The sequence below is a fragment of the Scomber japonicus genome, chromosome 13, assembly GCF_027409825.1.
Source record: "Scomber japonicus isolate fScoJap1 chromosome 13, fScoJap1.pri, whole genome shotgun sequence".
Taxonomy (NCBI): Eukaryota; Metazoa; Chordata; class Actinopteri; order Scombriformes; family Scombridae; genus Scomber; species Scomber japonicus.
Window position 1 is genome coordinate 26,132,111 of NC_070590.1, and position 17,581 is coordinate 26,149,691.

The 17,581-nt window shown below is 39.2% G+C and overlaps 2 protein-coding genes across 2 annotated transcripts; one reads left to right on the forward strand and one right to left on the reverse strand.

Annotated features, from left to right (window-relative positions):
• Positions 1-180: 180 nt before the first annotated feature.
• ei24 (EI24 autophagy associated transmembrane protein) lies at positions 181-9,015 on the reverse strand. The gene is made up of 11 exons (XM_053331017.1): positions 8,903-9,015; positions 7,014-7,150; positions 5,908-6,053; positions 5,469-5,529; positions 5,052-5,118; positions 4,843-4,967; positions 3,043-3,162; positions 2,532-2,643; positions 2,327-2,438; positions 1,720-1,794; positions 181-1,627 (listed from the first exon to the last, which is right to left on the reverse strand). Exons 2-11 carry the CDS (start codon positions 7,053-7,055, stop codon positions 1,465-1,467), a joined length of 1,023 nt encoding a protein of 340 aa, XP_053186992.1. The 5' UTR covers positions 7,056-7,150; positions 8,903-9,015; the 3' UTR covers positions 181-1,464.
• Positions 9,016-10,700: 1,685 nt separating this feature from the next.
• LOC128370846 (beta-galactosidase-1-like protein 2) lies at positions 10,701-17,133 on the forward strand. The gene is made up of 18 exons (XM_053331018.1): positions 10,701-10,864; positions 10,943-11,011; positions 11,489-11,584; positions 11,985-12,093; positions 12,183-12,275; positions 12,394-12,475; positions 12,564-12,628; positions 12,715-12,799; positions 13,627-13,764; positions 13,955-14,035; positions 14,125-14,231; positions 14,328-14,474; positions 15,767-15,838; positions 15,958-16,036; positions 16,139-16,226; positions 16,312-16,423; positions 16,518-16,634; positions 17,047-17,133. The coding sequence occupies exons 1-18, from the start codon at positions 10,701-10,703 to the stop codon at positions 17,131-17,133; spliced, it is 1,791 nt and encodes a 596-aa protein (XP_053186993.1).
• Positions 17,134-17,581: the final 448 nt, after the last annotated feature.

Here is a 17,581-nt window from a genome sequence, read left to right on the forward strand (position 1 = left end):
GTAATGAATGTAACAAGTCAAATCTAACCACCTCTCCAGTTAAAATATGAATTCTTGTTTTTGCATTTTAATCACTTTTTCAATGAGACCATCATTTATGTCGTCTTTTCACTTCTGAATCAGAAAGACTCTGTCTACTCCTCACCGCAGCAGCAAAAGTCTGAACACAGTAATCAAATATTGAATACTGACCAATTTTATTGAAATTAGACGTATTACTTTTACAAAACCTCACTCACAAATATCAGTCTGCACAAACACTTTGCTCCTCTTACAATAATTACACACTGTTTCAAAATTGTGGCCCCTCCCCATGGGCCATGAGCTCTGATGAGTAAGAGAGAGGGTGATGGTGGGGGTCATTGCATGGTGGAAGGACATACAGGATGTATTAATGTTATATACAGCACAAAAAGCAAACAGCTGACTACTGGTAGGGACCAGTTTAATCTGCTTCAGCTCTCCTGGAGGAGGGGGAACTAGAGCAAGCAGGTTGAGGCTGATCACATATTTGTCAAGATATAAAGAGTTTAACTTGTAGGACTCCTCTCTATATTGCAGGGCTTAGCATTGTAGTGGTTGAAGTGAAATAAAACATAGATGCAGCAGTTTGGCAGTGTCATCTCACCTATCACCTACTAAAATTCACACAGACTGAAAACACTGAGACAGTTTTTTCGGTTGCTGGTGTCACCTTGTGATTTGCAACATGTTCACCGGACAGTGGAGTGAGATTTTATCATTTGGGATGAGACACCAAGCAAAACGTTCATAAGCACATGACAAGAGTGACACTGTTATTTGGTTTCCATTACTAAAAGGTCACCAATCCTTTTTTTATAGCAGCTCCTGGACTGATGTGTAAATTCTACAAAAACAAAGCTCTTACAGAATAAAAATTCCTCCCTTTTTTTTTTTTAACTGTACACGGTCATTCCTGGATCTGACATCATTTGACAGAGAAACGTATTCATGTGCAGGAAAGCATTCAATCTGTGTGGAAGGAATGTGACTCGCAACATTGAGAAAACACGTACTGTAAGTACAACAAGACTGTGCTTTTCTTCTCAATGTGAACAAGCCCCTTCAAAAGTTTAAAAAAAAATCCTTCGTTTAGTCACCAGTTTGTTTAAACATATTGAAACTAAATGATTTCTTGTGCTGTCATTTATTAAAGGAGTCACTCAAATGGCACATTATACAAAAAAAAAAAAGAAAAGTCACAAAAGAAAAAAAAGTCGAGAGCTGAGTATATAATGTGTTTTTGAGTGTGAGGCACAGGGCAGTTGATTTTTGTGTCACACTGAAAATGTGTGTGGTGGGTGCAGCAAATGAATAATCGAAAAGGGCCGGAGATGAGATAAAAATATCCTAAACCGTGTATCATCCCTTAAGGGAAATCCTGGAAGAATCACTATGTCACATTGAGTGAAGCCTCGCATCGATCTCCTTCCAGTGGCTCCATCACTGGGTGGGGATGAATCTCTGTCGGGAGGGGGAGGTGTGGGGGGACGACAGCCTCTCTGAGGAGGTGGACGACGTCAGGGAGGACTGCAGGTGGACCGTCTTGTGGAAAAGCTTGTTGCTAATCAGCACGACCAGAGAGAAGAGACGCAGCTGGAAGTGGCTGAGAGAGTGAAAAACATGATCAGTGACTCAGAGTGAACAGAACCATTAAAACAACAACCAAAAAAACAAAGAGTTGTATGTTACACTTACTACAGCTTCGTTGGCGTCTTAGCTTCATTAGCGCTGATGATGAATAGAGGGAAGAGGATGGAGAACAAGCAGCCACTAGATAGAAAGAAAAAGAGGAACAATATGACACATAGTAAATGCATTAAGGCATATTCTACGTTTTACATGCATGTTTCAAAACTGTTCCTGAAGAACCTTTTGACTAGAGACCAGTCTGCTGAGATCCCATAGATTTGAGCTCATATTCTCAAAGTTCACTTAATATTAACCTTTGAGCTTCATTTATTTTGTTCATATACTGTTCCCAAAGGTCAAGAACATTCCCGTTCCCCTTTTATCTAATAAGACTTTCTCACTGATGGCAGACATAAAGTGTATAAATGTGTTTGGACATAAATACCTAATATACTAAACTAGGTTAATTTATCCTTTGTAACTGAGACCTCACAAAACTTATTAGACACATCTCTATGAAGTATGTTATAACATTTCATTTCTTTCAAAAAACATCTTACATAAAGAAGCACACTCCAATTGAAAAAAGTCAAAGTAGGATTGCAGAACAAATTAATGATTATTTTCATAATATATTAACATGAGAGTTATTTTCCTTCTTAATTAGTCTCACCTGATGATGTATGAGGAGGGCAGGGCAGTCAGTAGAGCCATGGGCAAACCAAAGCCAAAGTAATAGGGCCAGTTCCTCTCAATGTTGGACAGCCGCTGGTGCATCTCGATGCCTAAAACAAACATTAACATACCGTGTCTGGTTTGAATTCTACCTTCTATCCACATGATTTATTTTGAGTTTGGAGAGTGAAGGAGTATCTCACCATGGTTGAACCAGCGGTATTCAAAGCAGTAGAGGGAGTAGAGCAGAGACATGTGGAGGAGGCTGACCATCTGTCCAATGGCATCAATGGGGAATAGGCTAACGATCATACCCTGGAGGACAATGAAAACACACCAGACAATTAGATTTACCAAAAAGTGCACTGAGAGACCAATAAGAAATGAAGACTGATGAGAAAACTCCTGAAAATAAGTAAGAGGAGACATATTTTCCAGTTTCTCAAACAATTTCTGGGAAAAAGGAGAGATGAATAGCCTCACTTAGTGTAACATCAATATTTTATATACTTGAGCAATTAGCTCAGGAGTCTAAGAAACAGTTTCTCCTTCTTGCCTACCATGCTGGAGATGATGCTACTGATGGATGCTGTTCTGAATGACCTAACCCTTTGTGCAATTAGGCATCTTTAACCATGTTTTATGAACAACAGGGCTTAGTGAATCTGAATTTGTAATGAAGAAAATCCAGACATCGGTGTGCAAACAATGTACCTGAATGAGAAAGAGTGCCTGGAGGAGGAGATTAAAGAGCATGTCTGCGATGATCTTACTGACGCTGGGGAACGGCTGCGCTTTACAGCCAGACACTTCAAATGCCAGGTCAGCTATATCCTGCAACAGAGAGAGAGTAACATCACACTGATATCTTTATCTGAATTTCTCTAAACAAACTGCAACAAATAATATGAAATAAACACTACAAACAAGAAGGTTTGCAACACAAGGGTCTTCTGCAGTGCAATACTAGTATGAGATGTACCTTCTTGTGTTTGTATGGGTTGGAAGTATAACCAGGGCTGTGTACAGACAGTGCTTTCTATATGATGAATTCATTTTATATAATAACAATATTTCTGTATGTACTATTTTGTCCTGACTAGAGCCACGCTGATATATCAGTCAGACAATATTATTGGCCGATATTGGCCAATCACAGATACATTGGACCTAACCGTATTGGCGTATATGTTGTCCAATATGTGCTGATATTTTGTTTTTATTTTAGTCATATAGGCAGCAATTCATGTATGGTTGGTCCTTTTTATTAATTCAAGTTTATGTATACATACATAAATGTGTTTTTTTGTTCAGTGTTTTTTATCATAGTTATAATTATTAATTTCACAGTGAAGTTTAGTTTCGGTGCATTGATGTCATTTTATACAATAAAGTTTGTTAAACTATAGTTTGTTAAACGGTAAAATATCCTCTGCCTCTGTTACATATCTTTGTCACAATGATTTGATAACCACAGGTCATTGCAAAAAAAACAACTGTAACTGTAAATATAAGATTATGAGCTGATATACAGGATTTATCTGAATCTTTTTGTTCCCAAATATCAGCATCAGTCCCAAAACTCCTGTACCTGTCAGGGTTTAGTCTTGGCCCGCTCATATAAATCCACTAAGAAAGTGTCAGTCTAACTCACACACTCCTGTGTATATTGTTGTATATGCAGGTGCCTCAAAGAGAAAAACATCCAGGTCTCATTGTTCCATACTGCTGTTGGAATTTATGGGAGAACTTAGCTGCCCTAAAAGAGATCTGAGTTCATCGGTAGGAGTTTTTGGAGCTCTTGATGAACGGTGTAAGAAATACATTAAATCCTGTCCTGTATATGAAAGCTGGTAGTCCCTCTGAAGTCTTTTTCTGCCCTTCCTGACACACACAAACCTTTGTGGAGCAGCTTTCTCCTTTATCTCACAAAAAACAAAACTACATTTCTGAATAGAACTGTTGTAGAAAAAACACTCCCACAGGGATTTTTCCATGTACCGTAATAATCAATTCATCATGTGGAAACAGGCGGAAATATCTCACTAAGTGTTGAGTTTCATTTTTTCATTTGTCTTTGTGATATTTGATATTAGAGGCAGTGATTGACTAACAGCGTCTTGCTCCCCTCTTGAAGCTGTTTATGGCCCTCACAAGTTGTTTTTGTCACTAATTTATTGCATCTGAAACATTCTGACCAGGGAATGAGCTTACTTTGGAACTATTTTAGCTGCATATAGACCTACCAGCTCCATATTGGTGCTTGTGTCTGTATGTAGTCTATGCTTTTAGCCCTCCCTCCTGAGAGACCATCTCCCCAGAAGAGAGGCAGAGCTCTCAGCTATTCAGCTATCATAGCCCACTGTGATTACATTATACAGCCTGGGACAGAGTGTCACAAAAGCCACTTAAGACTGTTCACTGTGCAATGGGATCTACACATTAATGTCCCGTCTTATTTCATTTTTGAAAAAGACCTCATGTCATTAGAGTGCAGCAACAGCAGACCCTGACCTGGAACCAGATGGCGTTGACTATCTTGCTGAGGACGAACAGAGGGAGAACCCAGAGAGCACTGAAGACGGAGGTCAGGATGAACTCTAACCAGGACCACACGCTGCCATGGAGGGAGGGGTCACCTGCAGCAAAAACAGCGTGTTGACTGACTGTTTCTTACCACACGCCAGAGAACCTGCTACTGGTTCACCGACAGTCATACATACCAATGATTTTTGCTGTGAGAGCCTGCAGCAGTGGGATAAACACCCGGTAGAAGAGAAACAGACTGAGCTGCAAAGAAAACAAAAGGCTTTAGTTTTACTTCATGGTAATATGTTAAAATATGTACTTTAAAACAAACTGAGTGAGATGGTGCATTGCAAAGCTTGAACATGTGAGACTTTGCATTTATATAATTAAAAATAAAACTTATTCGGAGAAGTAGAGGTTTTTGTTTTTTTTGTAAGTGCTACTTTCCATTTACAAGATGGATTAACTCTTAATATTATACAGAAGCTAAAAGAACAACACATTAAAACTCAAGGGCAGTATCACCATGGAGACATATAACCTGCAGCTGTTAAGTCTTCAGTGTGTATGAGTGAAGAGGTTTGACTGTGACTGCAGGACAAACATCTTACCCAGAACACTCCTCCATTCCAGGCACAGCACTGAAAGATTCTGCTGGCTACTTTAGGGTCACTGAAAGATAAAGTAATAACAACCATGAACATCATTGTTGGTAATAAACAGGATAGTTTGCTTTCAGTTTAATATTGATTTTACTTTTCTAATGTAACCAGAGGCAGACAAACATGCAGATGCTTTAAGCAGCACAATAGATAGCAGCTCCTTTCAAATGAGGATGTACACAGCCTCAAGTAGAGATAAGGAGCAAAGCTTCTGAGTGCAAAATATTAAGTTGCATTTCCAGCCTTTTAGATGAGTATCTAATCAATCCTCTAAACAGTAATGATGTATGCAGATAGAGACATAAAATATAATGCAACTGTTAATTAGCCTGAGACAGACAACATTAGCACTGCGACTAAAATACAGTCACTTTATTTCCTGGCCTACTTGTCTGGTTTGCGCTCCTCACTCTGTGCCCGTCTCTGTGCCAGGGCCCCGCTGGCCCGTCTCCTCCGCTGCTCCTCCCTTTTCTGCTGGATGCGGGCATCCAGCTTGGAGATTGTTCCAATCCCCAATATGGAGTCCTTGATCCCCTACAGAAGAGAGAGAGAGAAAAGAGAGAGAGAGAATACACGTAACTTGTTAAGGTGACCTCTGTCATGAAGGCCTGAAATGTGACAGTGAGCGTTTGTTATACATATGACCGAGGACACATGTATTTGAAAGCAGATCCTGTTAACAATATTTTTTTTATTCTGTAAATTAATCTGTGTATAGCCAATGTTACTCTTTATGTTTATTTAATACCACGACAACCAGTTATCTTTCCTCTGTCCAACCTATTAAAATATAACAACATTAAAAACATCTATGCCAAGAAGTGGATATCGGAGGTGGATGATTGAGGGTGGATATAATAATGAAAGTGACTGTTGGCCTAATATTGATCCATGGCTATTGTACACTGTTTAATAAAAGGCTCTCTAAAGTCTTTACTAAAGACATATCTGGAGTTATTCCAGACAAACATTATCTTTGACTCTTTTGGTGTTAAGCCCGAACAAGCTGATGGTTCACAAAGATCATGCTGATAAAAAGAAAAGGCAGCTCGGTCATCAACATTTGTCCTGGAAAAAGTGCTCAAACACTCTGCATGTTCTATTGTTGAGGAGAATTTCTGTTAACACTATAAAAATAGTATTTTTATTGTTGTCACTCTCCTTTGTTCTGAGTATGTGCCACCTGTTAGCATGTCTGTGTAAGGATTCAATTCTGTGGAACATAATATATTAGCTTTTAATGCCTTTGTACATTTACATTTGTAAGTGGAAAACATGTCAATAAAATAGTCAGTTATAATTACAATATTTAATTCACTTATCTGACTTATGTAACTAACAACACCTACAAATGTCTGTCTGACATTTCAAAATAAAGCTGAATGGGTCCATTACTTGAAACGCATGGATCTGTTCCACTGTTAACTACACCCTCGTGCCTCATGTCATAGCTTGTGTGTGTATGTGGGTGTGTGTGGGTGTGTGTCTGCTGACCGTCGCAACATTGCGGAGGAAGGCCCTGACGCTGTCTGTCATCTCTGGACCAGCTGCAGATCCATCAACTGCAGAAGGAGGGGGGGCTGGTGACCTGGTGGTCAGCTCTCATGGCAGGAAGAGGCTCACCCAGTAACCTGCAACGATCCAATAACACCCAATGAGCAAAAGTGAGGACAGGAGCAAGATGGTGGCACTCCTCCAGCTATTCACTATAATCTAACTCAGATCTAAACAGCAGACGAATCACTTGGAGATGGTCAGTGATACAATTTATTAGAGGCTAAGAGAATTTGCTTGTAATGTATTTTCTACTCCACATGACCTTTATTCAGTCGTACAAATGAACATATAGATAGAGAGTTAGACAGATATAAATGTATTATCATTGTTAAAAACCATGAAAAACAGTTTGGCACGGCAGTGCAATAAACAAGAACACAGAGAAAGTTAAATAACATACATTCATGCTTAACTAAAATAAATAAATCAAGTCAAATCGAATAGGATACAGTACAAATCAGATATCACAAGTGCAGTAGTCAGTATAGTGTAATCAATTAGTCAGTTACAGTATGGAGTGATGGATGTGACAGCTTGTGGGAAGAAGCTGTTTTTTTAGTCTGTTTGTTTTGGTTTTTATTGTCCTGTATCTTCTCCCAGAGCGCAGAGGAGAGAACAGAGTGTGTTTGGGTGTGTGTGGTATTTGGAGATAAAGCTGGCTTTCTTTTTCAGTCGGCCAGTGTAAATGTCCGTATAGCTATACAAAATAATCACCTTACATGCTTTAGTTTTTTTCTGTAATAAAAATCAGCTGTTTAAATTAACCCCCCCCCCCCCCCCCCCCCTTAAAGTTGTTCATGTACAGTAAGGTCAAATAGTCCAAAAAAGACCATTTAAATAACAAAGTGATACTACTGTATAGAATAAGTTTTAACATAACATTTTAAAGTATCACCTTGCTATCATTTACTACACTGAACAATGACTCTTTTGGCAACTCATAACAAACAGCTGTCACACTTGATTCATGTGGTAGCCATTTTGTGCTCGTTCATATTTGGTATACATTTATTTATTTTATTTTTGTATTTACCAGCACACCACATACAAGAAAAAGTTTATGCTTATGTGAATTTTCTCACTACTTTCTAAAATGTTGCTTGGCTGTTTATAGTAAGTATTTCCTCTGTCCTGAGCACCATGCTGTATGCTCTCCTGGGATTAAAAAAAAAGAAGAAGAAAAAAAAAAAAGCTGGATGTACAGAACCTGAACATAAAGTACAAACTCGACCAGCTTCATAAATACTGTAAAAATGAGTTCTAACAGGAAATTAACAACGCATAGCAGATAGCATGTTTATTAAAGTATACTTTTGTTATTTTTATTATTTTAAAAAATGATTTTATAAGGTTATATAAACAACATTGCCACCGCCCTCATGCTTGCCCAGCCTTTGTCTCAGCCAGTTCAACATAACATATAAGTTGTATAACAATATAAAAGTGAAGCGTTCATTGTTCGGGTGAAACTAGTGTTAGTGTGAGTTATCGTTAGCAAGCTGACTCAGTGGGTTAGCTCACATAGCGAGGCTCTCTCTCTGGCCTGCACAGAAGTCTAAACAGTTTGACATGTGAGAACACCGTCTTTGTTCTTCTCTGTAGTCTGCTCACCATGATGGCTCCGGTCTCAAAGTCAATGTTTGACTTTCAGTTTGGTTTGTTCAGTTTGGTCAGTGCTCTGCTAGCTCGTCTGTCTGTGTTGCTAGCTACCACAGTTAACGCTCAACAACTCATTTTTAACTGTTGTGTTTTTCTTCAGGACAACACCTCATTACCAGAGTCAAGTCACTGACACAACACGCAGTTAAGCACAGTATCCTCCTTACCTCATGCGACAGGCTCAGGGTTATATTCACTTCGTTTATTCTTTCTTTTCCCCTTTATGTGACAACAACAACACCAAACAGACACTACAGAAGCAGCAGCAGCCAGGGCCGTGGAAAACATATTGCGCAAGCTCCAACTCCTGAGGAACATGGGAAATGTAGTCCGTCTCACTGGAGGCTCAAAACAGGATGAAGCTCTGTGTTTAACAGCATAAAAACAACCACAGGAAACATGTGTTCATTGTATATGTGTAAAATATACCTTATGCATTCAATAGAGAATATAAAGTATTTAGACTTTGGATTATATATTTTGTTTCATATACACCATTGGATATGCCAACATAAATTTAAACTTTCTTAACACAAGCATGAATAATAGTCTAAGCTACGGAACATATATCTTTCTTTTTTGTAATATCATAATATGATAATATGCAAGTTCATAATAAACAATGCCATATTTAGAAAAAAATGCAGTTTTGGGGGATGTTATAATAATATGTTTATATTTTTATTGAAGCCCATTTCCGCCTGTGTGATGAAAAACAAATCCTGCAAGTCAATAGGATGAGGAACTTTCTCAAAATAATTACAAGTCATAAGATCAGTCATTATTTCGAGATAATTTGTCATTACTTTGACGGTTAGATCCAACTAAGTCGTTATTTTGAGAAAGTTTCTTATTACAATGACTTACTTTTTCTTTTCATCACATTGACGGAAATTGTTTTCCATACATTTTTTTAATTACATTTATAGATACCACTCTTGAAGATTAGATCTCATCAACTCTCAGATGAGTTTTAAGTTTAAAACATTCAAGTGTTTAAACTTTGTGTTGTAATGGATCAATAACCCATCACTATTAGGAAAATATTAGATAGTCATTTTGGATAAAGGTCATCGTCACCTTTACCATTTTTACAATACAACAGCGACCCACAGGCCAGCCGTGTTAATGAGGTGTGTTGGTTATCACGGCTCAGCACAGGGGCACTCCCACGAGGCGGTGCGTTGTTCAAGCCGGCATCATGTGTTCATCTGTGCTCAGATGCTGCTGTTAACCTAACAGACTGCTGCCTATAGTACTGGTGGGATCTTCATATCCTATCGATGGTTGTCTTGAGGATAAGAAATGTGCACAAAAGGAAATATGCACTTATCTGCCTGTGGATTGCAGGCTTCATCATGTACAGATATCTCGGGTAAGTCAAGTTCTGACCAACTTGCTGTTGAATATTTTTCCATTAGAGCTTCTTTGAGGCTGTTTTTGCCCACTGACATACCTTATTACAGTGAATTACAATGTTATGTTGTTATAGCAACACTCCTGTTTTTGCAGGGATGTGGTTATAAAGTTAGAGAAAGTGTGACTATTCTACAAAATGTGATGATAAAACCTAAAGGCATTAGGATGTCACAGACACATAGGAATATTATATTGGTGCTATTAATATCACTCAGACTCACTATATTTCACACTTTCTTAAGGAAATGAACAGAGTAACTTTAACTACAGCATAATGGATGGAAGAAAAACATTAATAAAGTGAAATTGATATTTTTTCAAGTTAATACAAAGGGCTGATCCCCTCAGTTGAAGTCTGTCTTGCCTCTAAAGTCTGATATATCCCTGCTTCTTTGTGTTTGTCTTTGTCAACGCAAGATGTCTGCAAATTCCTATCAAGCATGTCATGTGGTCAATTCAAGCACAATAGCCTATGTGCCCCATTATGTGACTGTGACACGATTAAACTACAACTCCTCTCCCAGCATGCCAGCAGGGGGACGGAGGATGAGCAGGAAAGTGGGCCTGAGTGCCAACTCGTCCCAGTTCACCCTTGAGGGAGAGCCCTTCCGTATCGTCGGGGGATCCATCCACTATTTCCGTGTGCCCAGAGCCTACTGGAGGGACCGCCTAATGAAAATGAAGGCCTGTGGCATCAACACCCTGACTACGTAGGAAAACTACTATGGATGTGTTTTGTATCTGGAGCCTGGTAACCAGTTGAATGTTAACGTCCTGCATCCTTGCAGGTATGTGCCGTGGAGTCTGCACCAGCCAGAGAGAGGCGTGTTCAACTTCCACACACAACTGGATTTAGTGTGAGTAGTGTAAATCTCACTTGAGCGGAATACCAAACACTCACACATACACACACAGATTTTTGCTTGTATGAGTGCTCTCTCAACATGAATCCAAACTCAGGATAATGCCACTTATAAATATCCATAATAAGAATGCAGCCACCTCTCTAGCTGTTCCAACCTGCTCTAACGTGCATTGGGAATACTCTCCTTTCCCTCTCATCATCTAAGCCCCTTTGCTCAGGGGAGAGGCTTAGACGCAGAACGACCCACCTGACAACAGCGGCATCTCCACAACAACAGCAACATATCAAGCAATTAATAACACAGCAGTGATAAGTGAAGAGGGATGTGAGGCCTCAATCTGCCGCTGTTGTTGCCAAGCACATTTCACACTCCTCAAACAATGAGATATGAGGTCTCATTCACTGTCTAAACTTTGTGTTTGTGCAGATAGAGACTGCTTATTGATTGCTTTCTCTGTCTTGGTTTTAGAGCATATATCAATCTTGCTGCTGAACTAGGATTGTGGGTGATTTTACGTCCAGGGCCTTATATTTCATCTGAGCTAGATCTAGGAGGACTACCGAGGTAAGTCTTAACCTTTTTGGGGAAAAATCTTGTGTGATGAAATATAGATTACTGCATGTAGAAATCCACATATTCTTGGACAGACTACATATATCTATGAAAGCAGGATGTCAATTTAAACTCAAAGCTTGTACACTACTTCGTACACCGAGCTCTGATGAGTTTATGTCCCCGCATGAATGAAATTAAGGTTTAAGTGAATTTAAGCCGGCAGGACAGAAGCCACTTGATCTGAACCACAAAGTGACATTTTTTTGTTGAGTGCAACCAGGGTGAAAAAGTCACATCTTGCAGTGAGGGAAGACTCGCCCAGTGTGTTAGACGTACTGTGCAGCCGTTGTTCTCGCAGCTCGTTTGGCTTTAGTCGTAACTAAGCACCTTGTTTTCTGTGTCTCTGCAGCTGGCTCCTCCGCGATGGCGGCATGAGACTGAGGACGACTTACCCCGGCTTCACTCTGGCTGTCAACACTTTTTTTGACAAATTTATACCAAAAGTGGTTCCGCTGCAGGTAGACTTTTGTCACTCAGCATGAAAACAAGTCTGTTTGTACCTGCAGCTCATTTCACTTAATAAAATGTTTGCTTGTGTTTTTTTTAGTTTAAGAAAGGGGGTCCCATCATTGCAGTGCAGGTCGATAACGAGTATGGATCCTTTGCTAAAGATGAAGGTTACATGCTTTTCATTAAAGAGGTAATGTGCTAGTTAAACAACCCTACATGCATGTGTGTGGACAAATAGATATATACAAAACTGATCAGTCCGATGATGCTCGTGTCTTTTTTTGTGATATTTTGTTTTATATTGAAAGGCTTTACAGTCCAGAGGGATCAGCGAGCTCTTGTTCACATCAGACAACCACAACGCATTAAAGTCCGGTGGTGTGGATGGAGGTGCAGTATTTATTATTAATACACACATGTATACACACAGACGCACACATATGCTGCAGAGATGAGCTTGTGATCTCTTATCTTGCAGCCATCAGATCAGTGAAGCTGCAGAAGTTGAATCAGAGAGACATCCAGGATCTCAATTCTCTCCAGGTTTGTATCTCCTCTTTATAGCTGATGATACTGCTGGGTAATTTGCAGTGTAAGTTAATAGTTTGGGTTATGTTTCTGTTTGTCAGCCCAACAGCCCCACTATGGTGATGGACTACTGGACCGGCTGGTATGATGTGTGGGGTGACCTCCACCATGTGCTCCCCCCAGAGGGTAAGGAAGGTTCTCCTTGTTAGTGTTGGCTTTATAGATGAAACTGACACCTTTCTATCAGTGCTTCCAGCCACCTTTGTTGCATTTAATATCCTCTTTTCTCTCCACTCATTCACTGTCTTCTTCTACTCTATAAATGATATTATAAAGGTGAAAATGCCCTAAAAACTCTGGGCTAAATTACAACCTATATGTGATAAAATGTCTGATTTGATGGAGGTCCCCCTGATCACAGATATTTAATAAATATCTTTAATAAATGGCTGTTAAATCATGGTTAGTTTGCATGTTTCATCCTTTAATTTCTTAACATTATGTTGCTCAGCATTTCACATTTATTCCCAAGTATTCCTTCAAGTTCTCTTGAGGGTTCTTGACAGACTATTCTTTCTTCTTTCTTTCTTTTAAATGTTTTATTTTTTATTTTTAGCCATTTTTGACACAAATTAAGAGATTTCCAGATATTGGTAAAACCCAATCTTGCACCAAAAGTGAATGAAGTCACTTTCTGTCCTTTGTCATAGAGCACTACTGACTTACTTTTTACCATACCCACTACCAGTATTTCACTCCAAGTCACTCTGGATTGCTGTAAACAAATTCTTCCAATCTGACACCGTTGTTTGTTTTAGCTCTATTTTCCTACATCTTTGCTTCTTTGCATGAGAAACGCCAGTTTCATGTCAACAATGTAAATGCATATGTAAATATTTAAGCCTAGGACAACCTACTTCTATACCTCTTTAGAGGTCAGCAGAGGGTTTAAAAGACTTTATGTTTTTAAGGAGTCAAATGGTTTATGGTAAACATATTTATTTTGTTGTCAGATATGGTGTCTACTGTGAGAGAAATGCTGAGGAGAGGCATGTCGGTCAACCTCTACATGTTCCACGGAGGCTCGAGTTTTGGTTTCATGAGCGGAGCACTCGCTGATCCTTCCTACAAAGCATTAGTCCCCAGCTATGGTTGGTTCCTCTGTGTCATATAACCCTGGAAAATACAAACTAGTAGTGTCTTTAATACAAATTTACCAAGATTTTAATGTAATGATGAAGCACAGTCATGAGCTGGAGTAGTTTCTTGCAGTCTACAGAACATTACCCTAAACAACCAGCAGATGGCAGTGCATGATGGTTAATCTATGATGTTTGGCAGATTATGATGCTCCCTTGTCTGAAGCTGGGGAGTACACTCTAAAGTACCATCTCCTTAGGGATCTACTTTGTCGATTCAACAGTAAGTCAAGCATTAAATACAGATAACAATGAAGTGTGTGTGAGCATATGCTGAGACTCTATCTATTGGCCTGATCTTTCACGCAGAAGGTGAGAGTTTCCTGGACATGCCAGCCCTGCATTACAGGGAGGCTTATGAACCAGCTATTATGTACCAACACCTGTCATTATGGGATGCATTGAGCTTCACTGAGGGAGTATGTTTTTAGATGTAAGACTATCTGTGTAAATGTGATGTACAGATTGTTGCTCTGTCAAGGAGGTCAATTTAATTATTTCAATTTTCTCCACAGCCATTTAAATCATCTAAGCCAGTAAGCATGGAGAATCTACCTGTGAACAACAAGAACGGCCAGTCCTATGGGTACACTCTGTATGAGACCACCATCACCAGTGGAGGCTTATTAAAGTCTGGAGACAATGTTCGAGATCGTGCCCTTGTGAGTCATCACAGTACATGAAGGCATGATCTCACTCATTCTAACCGTATGCATTAAGATGTGGTTTTTCAGATATGTAATGCTGAAACTAAACCAAAAGTTTAGCATTAGTTTGACATTTATTTGCTTTCTTGCTCAGACATAGATGAGATGATTGATACTACTCTTTTCTCTGTCTATTAAATATGAACCTATAGCTAAGAGACAGCTTAGTTTAGCAATTAAGATTGGAAGCAGGGGTTGACAGTTAGACTGGATCTGTCTATAGGTTAAAAATATGCCTACAAGCACCTCTGAAGCTCATTTATTAATATGTTCTATCTTTATTATTCCAAGCAAAAAAGTGTAAAAATGACAAGTTGTGGTTTTATGGAGTGTAATAAGCGAGACGATTTCTTGGCCGGGGGCAGTGACTCCCTGGAGTCTTCTTGACAGTGACTTCAGATATGATATATGAGATATAATGTGTTGATTAATGAGTATTAGAGGTAAGCTGAAAACACACTGCTGCTGCAGCACCACAGTGTGTAATATAATGTGCATCAAGTTCTGCCCCCAGCACCAAGTGTCAGCTGCAAAGCATCAATGTAGAAACATGGATGTAACTCTAGTTCTATATGTACAGCATGGGACTACAAAAAGCCATGGGTGAGATGTCTGTTGTAGTTGTCTATTTTTGATTAATAATTTAAAAAAAAATCTGATCTGATGTTTTGAAAGATCAACCAACAGTTAATTTATATTTGCTGTGTAGATACAGGCACAAGTGAAATTGTAAAAACTACAGTGAAAAGCAAGCAACAAACTAACATCTGTAGTTGGACTAGCATTGCATTGCAACATTTTTTCTCTCTAAGAAATGTGTTGTTTTATTCAAGGAAGGTAACACTGGAAATAGGATTTGTTGTGTGTCATAGGGTGGTAGGTCGACACGCACCAGATAGATGTGATGGTTGTACAAAGAACGGGCGGCTGTTTTGACCCACGGCATTCGTTGGCAGTGTTTTCAGCTGTAGGCCCATTTTTCAAAACTTAACACAGAGCCAGTCTAGTTGTTTTCCCTGCTATGAAAGTGGTATCAATCTTGATATATATTAAGTGTATTACCCAAAATGTCAAACTTAATTTCAGTCAGTGGTTAGTCCATGCTGTTGGTATGCCCACAATACACAGTTCAGGAAATACAGCACATAATGAATGCGAAAAATGCCAACTAATATTTGGCAAACTATAGGTTTATATGTCATGTACTATGATATCATTTATCTGTCAGCTGTCCTTTTCTTCTGTAGGTGTTTGTAGACAGAAGCTACATTGGCCTTTTCAAGCGCCAGAGCCTGGAGCTGGCAGTTCCCGATGGTAAGGTATGGCATCAAGTTGGACACTGAAAGCAAATGTCCAATAAACATCATTTGCATTTTACAGTACTATGATGAGGTATTGCCTCAAATATCCCAAAGCATAAAAAGTGATCACCCTACAGGGACAGCGAACCTTAAGTTTATTGGTGGAAAACTGTGGACGAGTTCACAAGGGAAGAGACCTCGACAAACAACATAAAGGTGATCGACAGACGATATGCAGTTCATTGGTATGCGCACTATTAAACCACTCAAGCACTCAGTGGATTGTGTACAAGCCAATTTTGATCTGTGTTCTTGCAGGCCTCGTGGGAGACATTTTATTAAACAATATCCCCTTGCAAGATTTTACAATATACAGCCTGGATATGAAACCCAGCTTTATTGATAGGTTTGTATGCTTTATTGAATCTAAAGCACCACATATCACTTTCATTTTTCTTTAATAGTGTTTTTGAAGTGGATGCCTCTTTCAGTCTTTATCAGGCACCTTGGAAAACTCTCCCTGAAGCTCCCAGCTTCCCAGGCTTTTTCTTGGGGAGGCTGTTTGCATATGGGTATCCAAGCGACACATTTGTGAAGCTGCCAGTGAGTGAAATGAAACCTTTGATTTCTATGCTATGTGCATTTTTTTGCATGTGCGTTTGTGTGTGAAGCCATTTAATTGTCCTTGGTTCCACAGGGTTGGGGGAAAGGTGTTGTGTTTATCAATGGGCTGAATCTGGGCCGCTTCTGGTCCATTGGTCCCCAGCAGACTCTCTACCTCCCTGGTCCCTTTCTGAACAGTGGAATTAACCAGGTACAGCTGTGTACTAGCATTTTTTAAAGGAACAGTTTGACATTTTAGGGAACAGCTAGCCTGGGCCCTCTCTGACGGTAAAAAAGCCTGCCTACCTACCTAACATATAATATCTCATTTGTTTAATCCTTAGTTTAATCCTCAGTTTAGCATCCTTTATGCTAAACTGAGGTAATTAACTGGCTTCTGACTGTAGTTTCATATTTGACAGGTATGAGAGGTATTACCAGTTTATCATCTAATTCTAATTAAGTAAGCAAATGATGATGATGGAATGTCAAACTATTCCTTTAACATGTTTTTTACCCTTGCACAACACTGAAGGTTAATTTTACATTTGCAACATAAGTCTGCCAGTCAGATTTTTCCCTTCTTTGTCTCCCACATTTTTTTTAACGTAAAAACAAATAAGGTGATTGTGTTTGAGGAGGAAGAGGGCGACTACAAGGTCCACTTCGAGGACACGCCTGATCTCGGCATGGCAGCGGACATCCAGTGACCATCATCTCCTACATGGGCATTGTCTTTTTGTGTAAAATGTGTTTACAAAGTTACAGTGTACTCACCACATCAGGTCTTTAAAGACGGAGATAATATCAGTGTTGTTATATCATGGTCACTAACATACACAGCCCAATATTTGCTACATGCTACATCAATTATCAATCAAAAACAGAGAGGCATGATTGTATGAGAGCAGTTTTATAGCTATGTACATACAGTACCTTTAGTTACAGTGACTCCTTAAACAGAATTACCATGTACATCCTTTTACCCGTGGATTCCTAGTTAGAGTAACAAGTTCTGTCTGGAGATGTCATATTTCATATGGTTAGATTTGTATTGCTTGTATGAATAATCTGCAGAATATCTTGGGCAGCAGTTACCAAACTCAACAGATTTATGGGATAATAGAAGTGGAGGCAGGAATGATGTGAACAGCTTTC

Bases quoted from the DNA above. Each gene is read 5' to 3' on its own strand.
- ei24 (XM_053331017.1), bottom strand. From the start codon at position 7,055: ATGACAGACAGCGTCAGGGCCTTCCTCCGCAATGTTGCGACG. The intron at 6,054-7,013 runs GTCAGCAGACAC...TCTCTTCTGTAG, and splicing joins TCCTCCGCAATGTTGCGACG to GGGATCAAGGACTCCATATT. The intron at 2,644-3,042 runs GTACATTGTTTG...ATTGTCCTCCAG, and splicing joins AGGCACTCTTTCTCATTCAG to GGTATGATCGTTAGCCTATT.
- LOC128370846 (XM_053331018.1), top strand. From the start codon at position 10,701: ATGAGCAGGAAAGTGGGCCTGAGTGCCAACTCGTCCCAGTTCACCCTT. The intron at 16,037-16,138 runs GTGATCGACAGA...GTGTTCTTGCAG, and splicing joins CCTCGACAAACAACATAAAG to GCCTCGTGGGAGACATTTTA. The intron at 16,227-16,311 runs GTTTGTATGCTT...TGCCTCTTTCAG, and splicing joins AAACCCAGCTTTATTGATAG to TCTTTATCAGGCACCTTGGA.